This window comes from Gekko japonicus, unplaced genomic scaffold (assembly GCF_001447785.1).
Source record: "Gekko japonicus isolate JY-2015 unplaced genomic scaffold, Gekko_japonicus_V1.1 scaffold258, whole genome shotgun sequence".
NCBI lineage: Eukaryota > Metazoa > Chordata > Lepidosauria > Squamata > Gekkonidae > Gekko > Gekko japonicus.
Window position 1 is genome coordinate 353673 of NW_015164190.1, and position 14204 is coordinate 367876.

At 40.9% G+C, this 14204-nt stretch overlaps 1 protein-coding gene across 1 annotated transcript in view; it reads left to right on the forward strand.

Moving 5' to 3' along the window:
- Positions 1 to 14204, forward strand: part of RNF220 (ring finger protein 220) — a 115029-nt gene that overhangs the window by 62412 nt on the left and 38413 nt on the right. Inside the window, exons 7-8 of the mRNA XM_015408288.1 lie at positions 4821 to 4876; positions 7904 to 7982. Coding sequence (XP_015263774.1) covers positions 4821 to 4876; positions 7904 to 7982 — 135 coding nt within the window. The remainder of the gene's footprint in view (positions 1 to 4820; positions 4877 to 7903; positions 7983 to 14204) is intronic.

The window sequence follows — 14204 nt, forward strand, 5'->3', positions numbered from 1 at the left end:
AGCTCCCTTTAGTTTCTTCTTTTTTATTAGATATTTCCATGCTTTCAGTCACCTCTGCATTCATTAGAACTGGAAATAAGGTCTTCTAACATAAAATTAAGTACTGAAATTTTCAGGAGTATGTACATGCCCATATCCTGTGTTTTGAATGGTTATCTCTGAGGCAAAAGTACAGGCATACAGATTTCTATACCTCTTCTAAATGAGATCTGAGTATCAGCAGCTGGGTGTCTGAGTTTCATCTCTTGCCCATAGATATTTATTTATAACAATTTCTTAGGTGCCTTTTCAATTGCTTGGTCCTAAAGAAACCCAGTCTTCTGAAGAGCTGTTGTAAAAAAACCTCCTAAAAATGCAGCAAACAAACAAACAAAAAAGCAAGCATAGCCTGCCCCCTAAAAAAACACTAGCAGAATCATTTTCACATAAAAACTTTTTAACCTGTGGGATAAACTGTACAATGGAGAATGCGACTCTGTCTAGAACTGGCAATGCTCCCAACACCCTGCAGTCTCAGGTGTGCAACTTCTGAATACTTCTTATCTTTGTGGGATTGATTTAGCTTGGATTTGTTAACCATCATCCAGCCTTTGAATATATTTAACCCCCCAAATAGGACTGGCTATCAGCATGATGCGGTAGAACATGCCATCCAGTTGCAGCTGACTTATATAGGGTTTTCAGTGCAAGGTGGTTTGCCATTGCCTGCCTCTGTGTTGTCCCCCTGAACTGCCCTGGTGCTCTCCTATCCAAATACTAGCCAGGGCCAACCCTGCTTCGCTTTTGAAATCTGACAAGATCAGGCTAGCCTGGGCTATCCAGGTCAGGGCATCAGCATGATACCCCAACCCCACTCCAAACAATCAAACCCTTCAGTTGCATATAAATATTAAACATTATTTGGGCCAAGATGGAACATTCAGTTCCCCTAGAGAACAACTCACATTGCAGCAGTTGCCCAACCGTAACTGTTCACTGGTCTGTCAGGGAGGATTTTGCCAAATAACGGTGGCCGTATCCTTAACCCACTGGCCCAGTAGGATGGATGATCAACTGTGCCAGGCAACTGCTGAGGAGGTCTGAAAGCACTAATGAAGTCAGATTTCCACTGTCAAGATCCAGACAACAAATATCTGGTAGGGTTTCTAAAGTTGTGTTCCAAACCCTGTCCTTAACTCTAGTTGATAAAGGTCTAAAAACACTGGTTTATGCAAGAATCTCTGGAACTGCTTAGTTTCTGCCTGCTGGATCTTAGGCTTTTTAAAAATAGAGTATATTGCATTCATCTCCAAGGTGGCTGGCATCTCTTTCAGCAGTAAGGTATTGATGATTATTACAGGAAAGGCCCAGTTATTTCCAACAAGCCATCATCAGCCAACAAAAGCAAGGTTAGAGTGGGCATATGGTTGGATACACTTTCTCAAAGGTCTTACCCACTTTCTTGAGTAATAATAATTGAAACATCCCCCCCTCCCTTTTTTTTTTTTTTAAAGAAATGCTTTACAAAATCAGCATAGCTGGTAGCTGAGAATTCTTCATAATTAACTTTGGGCATGAAAAGGACGCTTTTTGTGGGGGTGGAGGAGAAAGTTCTTCATCGCCCAGAACAGTTCTGCAACATAGTACTCTACCAGCACAATGGTGGCAAAGGAGGATACTCTTTGTTGATATCATTGCCACAGAACAAGTCATAAAATGGGGCTGTAAATTGTGTCCCATTGAGTTCCTACTGAATTTTCAGCTACTGGCTCTTTAGCTTGCTTCCCAACAGTTTCATTACCCAGATTGCCTTATTTGAATCACAGGAAGGCTTAACTCCACTGCTGGGTAACAGTGTACCAAGGAAAATTTTGTTTCAGGGGCCAGTTGTGCATATGAACTATGACTCGTCAGGCTAACAACACTTGGTGGCAGGAACAGTTTAATCCCCTAGTACATTTTGGAATCCAGTACCATACAGAAGTCTTCAGGGGTGGACACTTTAACAAGCTGTGGTTCTTCTGCACTGGTTTTGGTATTCTAGGTTGCTGTAAGCTGACAACTGTAGTTCTTTATAAGCTTCACTGCAGAAAACTGTAGGAAGCGCTTCAGGCAAATAACCAAATGGGTGTTAACAGAGAGGCAAAAAATGAATTGGTTTTTCAAGCCCTCTGCCCTGCAGGGAAACAGCACTTACGTTGCCCTACTCTCTTAGGCAGAGTGAGCCTTGGAGGTTAAGGTTGAAACAATTGATAGAGCAGTGAAATGAAGTTTTCCTACTGCTTAGCTTGTTGCAAAGAATGGCCTGAAATCAGGGTTCACATCATAAAAATGCTTATCTGCCTGGATCAGATGACATCCCTTCAGTAATTTAAACCAACAGTGACTAATACTGAATGTTTCAGAGGAAAGTAGAAGCTCAGGTTTTTTGGAACTCTGCTAGTGCTCCATTCATAGAGCCCAGAATGGGTAACAGCAGTTTAAACATAATAAAAGCAGGTATTGAAAAATAAAGTAACGTAAAACAAGTGAAATTACCCCTAGACATCAAGAACCTGTACACGTGGAAGGAAGTTCCATAGTTATTGAGAACATCCATCCAAATGCAGATTGTTCTTTGAATAATCAGGGGTGCCATAGCACTGATTTTAAAGTTTGTGATAAAACTTAATGGAAAGGGTTTCGAGATGTGTAAAGCTCAATTTTAATTTAATCTTTCAAAGGCTCAGAATAACATACAGCATTTTTTCCAAATGCAAACCCCTCTGTTCACAGGGGACTCATACTCAACTGATAATTGGGGGAGGGGAGTAAAAAAACTGAGTGTAATGAATACCGTAATCTGGAGGCACCAAATCTATTTTACAAAGGGAAAAAGACAAATATTCATACCATGCTGTGCACAACTTGTTCCAACATCCATCAAAGAACAATACTCTTTGCAGGCAGTTCCATGCTAAATGGCTATTTGTTAAAGAGGTGCTGTAGAGTAAGATGTAATGGGTGGGGAGAAGATTTACAGTCCCTGGTGTGGTGGTATCTCTAGAGCCCAACACAGAAATTAGGTATATCATTATTGCCAGATCTTGTAAGTAGGTATAGGTCATTCCAGTAGTGTCATGACTGTTTGGGGTCTTGAACATAGGTATCCTTTGATTTAGTCCAACATTCCAACTACTGTACCACACATGGCTCTCTATAGATTTATCGAACTAGCACCTTGAGTTGTCTTCAGAAGGTAATGAGGAATGATTGGTACAGAAGTTGGTATAAACTGCTCTCAACAGCCTGCCTTCCACTGGTAGCATTTTGCCCTAACTAGATCATAGCATTAGTGCTTTGCTTGACTTCTTTCTGTTTCATATGATAACCAGTGAGACCAGGAACCTATACCAACAAAATGTTGCAAGAGGAGATATGATAACTGCTGTGTCTCTGCGGTTCTACACATCAGCCAGACTAGTAACACAGAAGTCATGAGGGGTACCTCACATATTCTCAAATACATTTTTGTTGGGTCTTAGGCTACTTTATTTGTACCTGGGTGGGTGGGCAGGCAAAGACAAGCCATTAAGCAGGTAGAATAATGATAAATGCTGGTATAAAGGACAGAGCATAACAATAAGGTCAAGATTAGATGTAAATCAGGCAAAGCATTTAGCTAGGGGAGCAACTAGAACTTGGCTAGATCAGTGAAAAGCAATAAGTTGTTTTGTGAGGGAGGAGGGACCAAGTCGGCCCTTGAAAAAGATAATGCTGTTAGCTAACCTGACTAATCCTTGTGGGATGGTAAGAGACTGATGTCTCATGCACTCATATAACAAAAGAACACTTTATTCCTGAAGCCAGTTGAAGTATGCCTGCAATGTTCTAGAAAGCTGTTTGCGCCCTCTTTATAAAAGTAATAACATGTTGTAAGTCATTCAGCAGTGATTGACCTGTAACATTTGTGCATATAGAGTAATTATTTACATAGAATGTTACTATTTTTTTGTCCTGAAGCTTTAACTGTTCTCTGTTGTTTTTTTATTATAATTGTTCATTCACAGTATTGGGATTTAGTTTGCTACTACAGCAGTCTTAAGTACTTAAATGGTCCAGTGGCATTAGCCCACACATTGAGTTTCTTGGAGGAAGGGTGGGATAAAATTGTGATAAATATATGATTGGGCAGTGTTCTGGGTTTTTTCTTCTTCAGAAGACACATAAACAAGTGTATCCATGTGATACACTTCTTGTTCTTAGACAAATCCTAATGTGGTCCAGGAAGTTTTTTTCTTTATTTTGTTCAAGTCCTACATAAGACCACAGTTAGATCTGGATCTGGAATTAGTCCTACCTTTGCCATAAACTCATTATTTGGCCTTTAGTGAAATGGGTATAATAGTGACGAACTTAACACACTTGTGAGGATTGGCACGAAGATTGTAAAGTGCTTGAGATTTTTTAAATGCTATGTACTTAATAAATATTATTAATTATTTATAAATAAATATAGCTTCAAGAGAGGATTGGATAAACTTATGGAGCAGAGGTCCATCAAATGCTATTAGCAGCAAGGTATAGATGGAACATTATGTCTAGGGAAGTGATGCTCTGTATTCTTGGTGCTTGGGGAGCAACAGTGGGAGGGTTTCTGGAGTTCTGACCCAGCTGGTGGACTTCCCCTGGCAGCACTTGGATTTTGGCCACTGTGTGACACAGAGTGTTGGATTGGATGAGCCCATTGGCCTGATCCAACATGGCTTCTCTTATGATCTTATTCGTAATGGTGGATGAAAATGTATGCTGTAGAGTTTTTTCCTGTGATTCATTTTTACTTTTTTTTTTTTTCTTTCCAGTGGTGGCACACCTAGTACCCGAATAACACCAGAATTCTCTAAGTGGGCAAGTGATGGTGAGTGTAAGCTACCTATATGTAGCTGGCTTGAATGTTGGCAAAGGCTTGGCAATACTTGCATTATTATAAATTTTGGTGTGTGTGTGAACATACAGACTTCCTGGAACATACACAACACCTGGAATTCTAAGTAGCGTAATCAACTGCGCTTTCTGTTGTTGAGGCTTTGATGGGAAAATCCTCCTGGCAGGCTATTTGTGTTCCTGGAAACAGGTACTGTCTTTGTTGCCCAGTAGAAAATCTGAACCAACTAAAACTCTGGAATCAGGAAAATTAAAGTGTGATTTTCTGGTTTACATTCCTGTTGCTAACCTGCTGTATCTCATTCTTCTTGGGTTGGATGATGACATGGGGAACATGGTGCCTGTCTGTTATCAGGATTCATTTCAAGATTACTGAACATCCTAGAGCATTTTTCTACATATATACAATATAAGACCTGTTTTTGAAATGTATGCTGGTGTCACTATTCTGTTACATAACATAAGGAATCCAGGACAGTGTATATTAGGGGAGCTTCATGATCTCCCCAATCCATACTGAATACCATAGCCATCATGCTATATATGTTCCCCACTGGTGCATTTGTAAGCATTCTGAGTGACATTTGCATACAGTGTAAGATGCTGGAGGCAGTGTGCATGCTAGTAAAACGTAATAAAGGGAAGTGCCCGTGTTGGTCTGAGGAACACTTTCAAAGGCAAACCAGGCAGAGCAAGCAGTTGGGAGAAATATTCTGAAGTGGAGTGGAGAATAAATTCAACAGATGCCATCATTTGATTGGTTCTTGGTGTGTGATACAACATCTTTATGGTAGGGGAGAGTAAAGTATCATTAAGGCAGCTGGGTTGGGAGTAGGGGAAGGTTCTGTGGGAGAAAAATTCACTTTCAGGAAATAGTTTATCTTGTAATAATTTATCTTGATTTCAGTAAGGCTTTTGATAAGCCTTCCACATAATATTCTTGTTGGCATGTTGGTAAAATGTGGTTTGGATCCTATGACTGTTGGGTGGATCTGTAACTAGTTGACAGATTGCACCCAAGAAGTGCTTGTGAAAGGTTCCTCATCCTCTTGGAAAGGCGTGACAAGCGGTGCCTCAGGGATCTGTCCTGGGACCTGTTCTGTTCAACATCTTTATAAATGATTTAGATGAAGGAATAGAGGGAATGTTTATTAAATTTGCAGATGATACTAAATCGGGAGGGGTAGCAAATATGGTAGAATACAGAGTCGGGATACAGGGTGATCTTGACAGGCTGGAAAACTGGGCAAAACAGATGAAATGAATTTCAACGGGGATAAACATAAAGTTCTGCATTTAGGTAGGAAGAATCAAATGCATAATTATAGGATGGGGGAGACTTGTCTTGTCAGAAAAGGATCTTAGGGGTCTTAGTAGACCATACACCGAACATGAGTCAACAGTGTGATGCATTAGCTAAAATGGCAAATGCTTTTTTGGACTGTATCAACAGAAGTATAGTGTCTAGATCACGCAAAGTGATGGTATCCCTTTACTCTGCTCCAGTTAGACCTCACCTAGAGTGTCGTGTTCCGTTTGGGGTACCACAATTTAAGAAGGATATAGACAAGCTGGAACATGTCCAGAGGAGGGCAACGAAGATGGTGAGGGGTATGGAGATCAAGTCCTATGAGGAATGGTTGAAGGAGCTGGGTATGTTTAGCCTGGAGAGGAGACGACTGAGAGATGATACAATAACCATCCTCAAGTACTTGAAGGGCTGTCATACAGAGGATGGTACAGAGTTGTTTTCTGTTGCCCCAGAAGCTCAGACCAGAACCAACAGGTTGAAATTAAATCAGAAGAGTTTTTGGCTAAACATCAGGAAGAACTTCCTGACAGAGCGAACCTCAGTGGAACAGGCTTCCTCGGGAGGTGGTGGGCTCTCCTTCTTTGGAGGTTTTCAAACAGGCTAGATGGCCATCTGACAACAATGCTGATTCTGTGAACTTAGGCAGATCATGAGATGGAGGGCAGGAAGAGTTGTATCGGTGCTTAGTTCTCATGGCCGTTTCTTACATGCCCAGAGAAATGCTGATCACCACTTTGGGGTCAGGAAGCAAGTTTTATCCAGGCCAGTCTGGCTGGAGATCTTGTCATCTTCTGGGCTTGGAACAGTGGTCTGTGGGGGGTAGGTATTTGTGAATTTCCTGCATTGTGCAGGGGGTTGGAGTAGATGACCCTGGAGGTCCCTTCCAACTCTATGATTCTATTATTCTAAGCCCTTAGAATTGCTAGTGCTGTTTCCTGATGCCACTTTTCAGATGATTGCAGAATGTCGTATGGGAAAACAAAACCAGTTTCTGTTGTAAAGCTACAGAAATGGGCCTGACTCTGCAGGTGATCTCTGTGAATGGATAAATGTATCTTAATTTGTAGTTTACACAGGATTGTTAAGGGGGAAAACTTGTTCATACCAAAACTATTTGCCGAATTGTTCTGCAGTAATTACTTTCAGGAACCATTCTATTCTAGTAATTCGTCTTTGGGTCTGACAAGTTTGAAAAAAGCCAGTAAGAACTACTGCTCCAATAGCAGGTGCTCAGATAGCAGCAATACATAGGATGAAGGCATCCACAACCAATTACGTGCCTTTGAGTGGTCCATGGCTTTCATCACTTCCACAAGTTTTGTGCAATGCATTTTGCTGGTCTGCAGCATTGATATTCTAATATATGCACAATGCACTCTAATATAGCAATACCAGTCAAGGTGATACTCCTTGATACAAGGTGATACTGTGTTTTATGTATTATTAGAATTCTTATTCTGTTCTGTAAGCCGCCCTGAGCTGGCCTAGGCCAGGAGGGCGGGATAACAAATTAAATCAATCAGTTAAATCAATCAATCCTTTAAATTGGGAGGAACTAGCATATTCTTTGTACAATTCCTTGAATTGGAAACCAATTCAGGAAAAGTTCACCAATCCTGTGGCTTCTGTAGGACCTCACTTTAATTAAGTGTTCCCCTGAACTGACCTGGGCCCTTTTCCCCTTCACAGAAATGCCATCAACGAGTAATGGGGAGAGCAGTAAACAGGAGCCCATGCAAAAGACCTGCAAGAACAGCGACATAGAAAAGTAAGTATGCCTTGGGCATTGCTGCCTTGGCTATGGCACAAGCCTTCTAATAGAGTTATTAGCCATGATGCAGCAGGTCACATGCTGTGGTGTTTGCTGCATTTCTCAAGCTTTTGCCCTAGGCTCTCCACTACTTCTTGGGTAGCTCAAAATCAAACAGGTGTCTCATATTTCTACAGTTGAGGTACAATCTCTATTCATCTGTTGTAGAAGTTCCTCATCAGTGGAAGGGGGGGGATGCCTCTTTAGTATGTTGATCTAAAAAAAGTGGAGTGAACTCATGTTTCATTGCCAACTCCCCCATCCAGTTTTTGAAGCTTTAAAAAGGATGGTGGAAAGTTCTCTCCTCGTGTTAGTCAGTGCTTCAAAGCACTGCCCCCCCATATGTTATTTTTTTAGCAGCCTCACTTTACATGCCATCCTTCAGGAAGAGAGTGGGATTATTAAAACCTTTCTTTCCATTGGGAATGAATTGCAGGGGACAGCATCTTCATTTGGCTTCACCAAAGTCCAGAGACAAATCAGCATCAAAGTGCGGAGTCCAGAGTGATACATGACTCTTGCAGACTTGTTGTCTTGCAGTCAAGCAGTGCTGTGTGCAGTGACATCCCAGGATATTTGTGTCTGTATGTGTTGTAGATAGATTTGAAATCTTCGGAACACAACTAACCTGAGAATCAATCGATACAGTCACTGGCTGGAAATATAGTATGAACAAAGTGGTGTGTTGAGGCTTTGGATATATTATATAATACAACCTGGGCTGCAACAAAAAAAGGGGGAGGGAAGATGTTTGATGTGGTGGGGAAAGCCCCTCTGTCTGCAAATCACACCAGCCTTCAGATGAAGCACAGGAAGTCTTGTGAAATAATATAGTATTTTCAAAGGGACACTTGCCATTGTCTGTATGTTGTAGGTGCAAGAAAAAAAGTTAAAGCTAAGCAAGCCATTATTTTCGCACCCAGCATTTATCTTAGCAGTTACGTTTGACAACACTTCATATGCTCCAAACTGTAGACAAGACAAAATGCCAAATATCGTCATCCCCTTACCCTGGTTTACTAAATGTTCAGTCTGGTTAAGAATTCTGGGGTACTCAAATGCTTGCTTGCTAATTTCTGAAATTTTATAATAAAATATATTTATTTTTAATTTTTATCTCACATGCTCAGTTTAGAAATTGTTTCATTTTACACACTGAACTTGTTTCTGTTCCATCACTACATACCTGTATGTTTCATTCACTGCTCAGAAAGCTACAAATGCTGCCTTCCATGTAGGGGGCAGGACAATTCAGTCATTTTCAGTAATATAGGTTGGTTACACTCCAGTTGTCTTCCAGTTCTCCAAAACAGAAACTCTTTAACATGAGAAAGCTGAGAAGCTTTGACACCTTCTACAACTTTTGTGTCCAGATGATGAATCGACATCACCCCCTTGATCAGATTATTAAAAAGCTTTATTCAGTGCATCTCTGCAGAACTCAAACTCTTTCCAGGTGGTGCTTATGGTAATGAAATATGGCATTGTTCCTTCTTTTTGACAGCTCCTGACGCATCATGGGACATTTAAACTCTAGTTTATTTTCAAATTCAAAAACTATGCTTGGCCACTGAACTGCTGCTACATTTGAAAAAAATAACCTTCTAAATATCTGTTCTTGCATTTAACAGCATTTCCTTCTTAGTTCCTAAGAAGTCCCTTGTGGAGAAGGGGTTAGTGCCTTTTAGCTAAAGGTTCGTAACTTCTGAGGAGAGTAGAAAGCAGACTGTTTAGAAATAAAGGTTCCTGCTGCTTTCTCCCCACTCCTCAGGGATTTGTGTGTGATAAATAGTTTGTGTCGTGATGGTTAAGGAGCTAGGAAGCTGTGTGTGAAGGGGAGGGCTCTGTTAAATTAATTGATAACCGGGATCAGACCTCAGGGCCCACAGAAAGGAAGGTGTTCTTTTATTTCTACTGTCTGGCTGCTTCCACTTGTACTGCCAAGCCATGATATATGGTGACCCAGCCCAGCTACCTAAATTGATTCATCTCCAGTTCCTGGTTCTTAATCTGGAGCTAAATTGGTTTCATTTTTCTTGTTTTGGGTGGTGCTTGTGGCAAGCTCTCTGTGGGATCACTTTCTTCTGTTCATAACTTTAATTTTTGCTTTTAAATCTGGGTATTATTGATTGGTGTGTTAAGCTCCATGTAATGTCTGATTAGCATTTTAAAAAGTGTTTAGAAGCACATGGTTTATCACCTGTGTCAGCTGGGCTGTTCATTTAGAACAATGGTTAATGGAGTTAGCAGTGATTCTCTTTATTGATTCTACTTTTATAAGAATGACATTCATTTTCTTTCCCCTTTCCAAAACAAAATCTAGGCATGGAGAGTATCTTTTTAATTAGCTAATACAATACAGTAAACTGTCCTTGTTTTGGTGCACAGCTAATGTACTTGGGCTGAAAGTTAATGGAATGTGTGTGTTGCACTTCTTGTAGATGGATCTCTTGCATGCCAAGAGACTTAGCCATCTTAGAGGAAATGTGCTGGTTGCTCCTCTTTTTTGCCGTCTTTCCTGTCTCAGATCAGTCACACACACCCTCTCTCTCTGTGTGTGTGTATTTGAACTTCATTTTATAAACTGTCACAGTAATAAGACAGGTAACATTTAAGATCTCTTATTTACCCTTTACTGCACACAAGGAATTCCATAATGTCTTCCAGAATCTGCTTTTAGATTAAAAGTTGTGAGGAAAACAATGCTTAAATCCAGTGGCTATGCTTACTGAAGGAGGCTGCATCTTTCTTTCCATAAAATACTTTTGTGCCACTTTTAACTGAAGAAGCTTTATCAAGCAGTTTACAAAAAGTAAAACTATAGCCATAATATATAACTTAAAAATCAACCCCATTCTCCCCCCAAAAAAGAACCAGCATAAGCACAGAAAAATATAAAATAATCATGATCGCCAAAAGCAAGATCGAGTGAAGATTTTTACATGATCTCCAGAGGATTAACAGGAAGGGAGCCAAATAAATCTTCCAGGTTAGAGATTTAAAAAAAAAACTATGCAATACTTATTTTCCTGTCAAATCTATACTAATTTTAGTTATTTAACAACATAAAATGCTTACTATATGAAATTGTACTATTTGGCATATATATGAAATCTAGAAGAAAATCTTTGCAGTTAGAGGCTAATGTTTTTATCATATTTCATCAGTGGCTTGCTGACTGACAGAATAGTTTCTGTAGAAAAGAGCAAGAGTCCAGTAGCACCTGAAAGAACTTTTGTGAGTCACTGCTCACATCTAGATACTTTAACTGAAGTGAGCAGTGACTCACGAAAGCTCATACCCTGCCACAAATTAGTCTTTAAGGTGCTACTGGACTCTTGCTCTTTTCAACTGTTACAGACAGACTAACACAGTTACCCATCTTGATCTAAGAATAGTTTCTATCATATTTATTATTATTAATTATCCACCTTCAATCCCAGTGAGAAAGGCATACTATAAATGAAGATAATATTGATGATGGTGTTGATGACAATACATAGTAACTGTCATCAAATTATGTTGATTGTCTTATATAAAAATTTCCGTGCTATGCATTTAAAGTAAAACCTTGTCCAAAAAAGCATTTCGCTCATTCAAAAAAAATAAAATCCCTAGGGATTTTTTTTCAGTGTTCCACCAAATTTACCAGTTTTTCCATTGGAAATTTTTTAAACAGTCTTTGAGGGGGAAATTGTTTTTCCAAATTTTTCCAGTTTTATTCCAAACCTTCACATCTCTGCTCCCAAGAGAGGATGTTCATACATAAGAACATAAGAACATAAGAGACGCCAATGTTGGATATTCCTGCTTCCCTGTGAGATGCACTGTGAGGTGGGACATCTTAGATCTTAAACACTGGAGAGGATTATTTGGGAGGCAGTGTTGCCAATAAAAATGCTGAGGTTTTAAAATGCAGTTTAGGATTTAGATTGCATTGAGACTAAGTGCTACTAAGGTATATTTAAAAGGTCTCTGTAACTGCTTTAGTATGTTTTCAGGAGAATAATGGGGCTGGAAAGAGTTATTGGGCTGCACCCCTATGCAGCTTTCGCTGGGCTGAAAACAGTGATCTGATTTTCAGAATCTCAGACCTACCTATTATTAACCCCATTTTGCCACCCACATGGGATCCAGTTTTTCATTATACAACTTTTTACCTTTGCCATATCTACTTGACTTATATGGTGTGGTGAAATACCATCTCCCAGGGTTTGGGTGAACTCTGTGAATATTGGGTTATACCAACCTTACAGACATTCTTGTCAAAAGAAAAAGCGACCCTATCCCATGCTTCTCAGTTACTTCTAAATACCAAGTAGCAGAGTTTGGTGCAGTTGCCAGTGAATGCAACCCAGTGTGACAAAGGAGAGCCAGGATAGGTGTGGCCTGTAAGCAACAGGGCTGTCCTGAGTCTAAGAACTTAACTATAATTTTCTAGTCTCTTGCCTTCTCTGGTGCATTTATTGTGGATTGTGGAAATAAGCGATCAGTCTCTGATTTCGGTATATCTATTTCATTTGCTATGTTTCCCCCCATAATTAAACCCAAGCCAATGGTGATCTCTTTTCTTCCAAAAAACTCTTCCAGCCTTTCTTGGTGTGTGTATGTCTTTCGACAACAGCCTCCACTATTACCTATTCTTCCATGTTGTCATAGTATTGACAAAAACTGAGAAGCTACTAGTGGGAGAGGAAGGTCTGACCAGGAACTGGGTCATCTCCTTTTCTGAATGGGGTCACACTCTCCCTAAAGGAACAAGTTTATGGCTTGAAGGTGCTGCTGGACCCAGACCTCCTGTTGGATAAACAGGTGGCAGCAGTGGCCAGGGGGGCCTTTCTCCAGGTGACCCTTCCTGGGCAAGAAAGATCTTGCCACTGTGGTGCATGCACCTGGTATTTTTGGCCACTGTGTGACAGAGTGTTGGACTGGATGAGCCATTGGCCTGATCCACCATTGTCATCTTTTATGTTCTTATGGTCTCTTATATTAGATTACTGCAGCGTGCTATGCATGGGTCTGCCTTTGAAGACTATCTAGAAGCTATAATTGGTACAGAATGCTGCGGCCAGTGTGCTAACTGGAGTTGGTCATGGGGACCATGATACACTAGTCTTGTTCTGTCTATGCTCAGTTTGCTTGCAGGCACTATTCAGAGTGCTGGTATTGACCTTTCAAGCTGATATAGTTTGGGGCTAGCATACCTGAAGACTGCCTGTTCCCATATGAACCAATGCAACCACTCTGGTCGTTATCGAAAGCTCTGCTTCCGGTTTCCCTACCAGGGTCAGATCCAGGTTTTGTGGGGCCCTGGACAGTTACAGAGCTCCCCTCCCCTGCTGTACTCCCTTATCTCACCTACTTGCCTGTCTGCTCTTCCCCAACTGCCTGTTCATACATCCATCCCTGCCAGCTCAATAACATGCACACTCTCCCTCCACCCAACATCCCAGCCACACGTGTGCAGTTTTCCTGACATTGCTGGGTGGCATGAAGGCATTGGGGGGGGGGTCCCTAGTGAAACCAGTGGTAGTGCACCCTGCCAGATCCCTGGCTTCAGTGGCAGCCCCACCTTCAGTATATGCTGATGCTAGTCCTAGCCCCCACCACCTAAGCTAGACAGGTGGCAACCTGAAAAAAGGCCTTCTGGGTTGTGGCACCAAAACCTTGGAGCTTTGGAACTCCCTCCACAGGGAGATTCACCTGTCTCTACCTGTTGTTGTCTTCCAACAGCAAGTGACAACTTTTTTGTTGTTTGGTATTCCATCACTAACTCTTATTAGCCTTCCTCCCTATTCTTGTGTGTGCTTTATGTGTTATATGTATATATGTATGTATTTGTATTTTAAATACTTTTGAATGTCTGAAATGTTTTAATTATTTTAGGATTGAGTACTTAATGTCATACTTGTCTCCTGAATGTGTCCTTAAATCCTGGCACTTTCAGCACTTTACCTTCTGCCGCACCCAGTCCATGAATCTTCTTGGCTGTTAGCAGTGATGTTCCACTGGAGTAGCCCACCTGTATGCAGGCTGCCAAATCTACTCCTCGTCTTTTTCCTCTCTGGAGGACTCTGGCCACGTAGCTTGGTGCCATCTTGAAATCAAGGCTTCCTGGGGTTAAGAAGCCAGCCTCTTAATTCAGAGTGCCAATGTTCCCTTTTGCTTCCTGCCACCAAA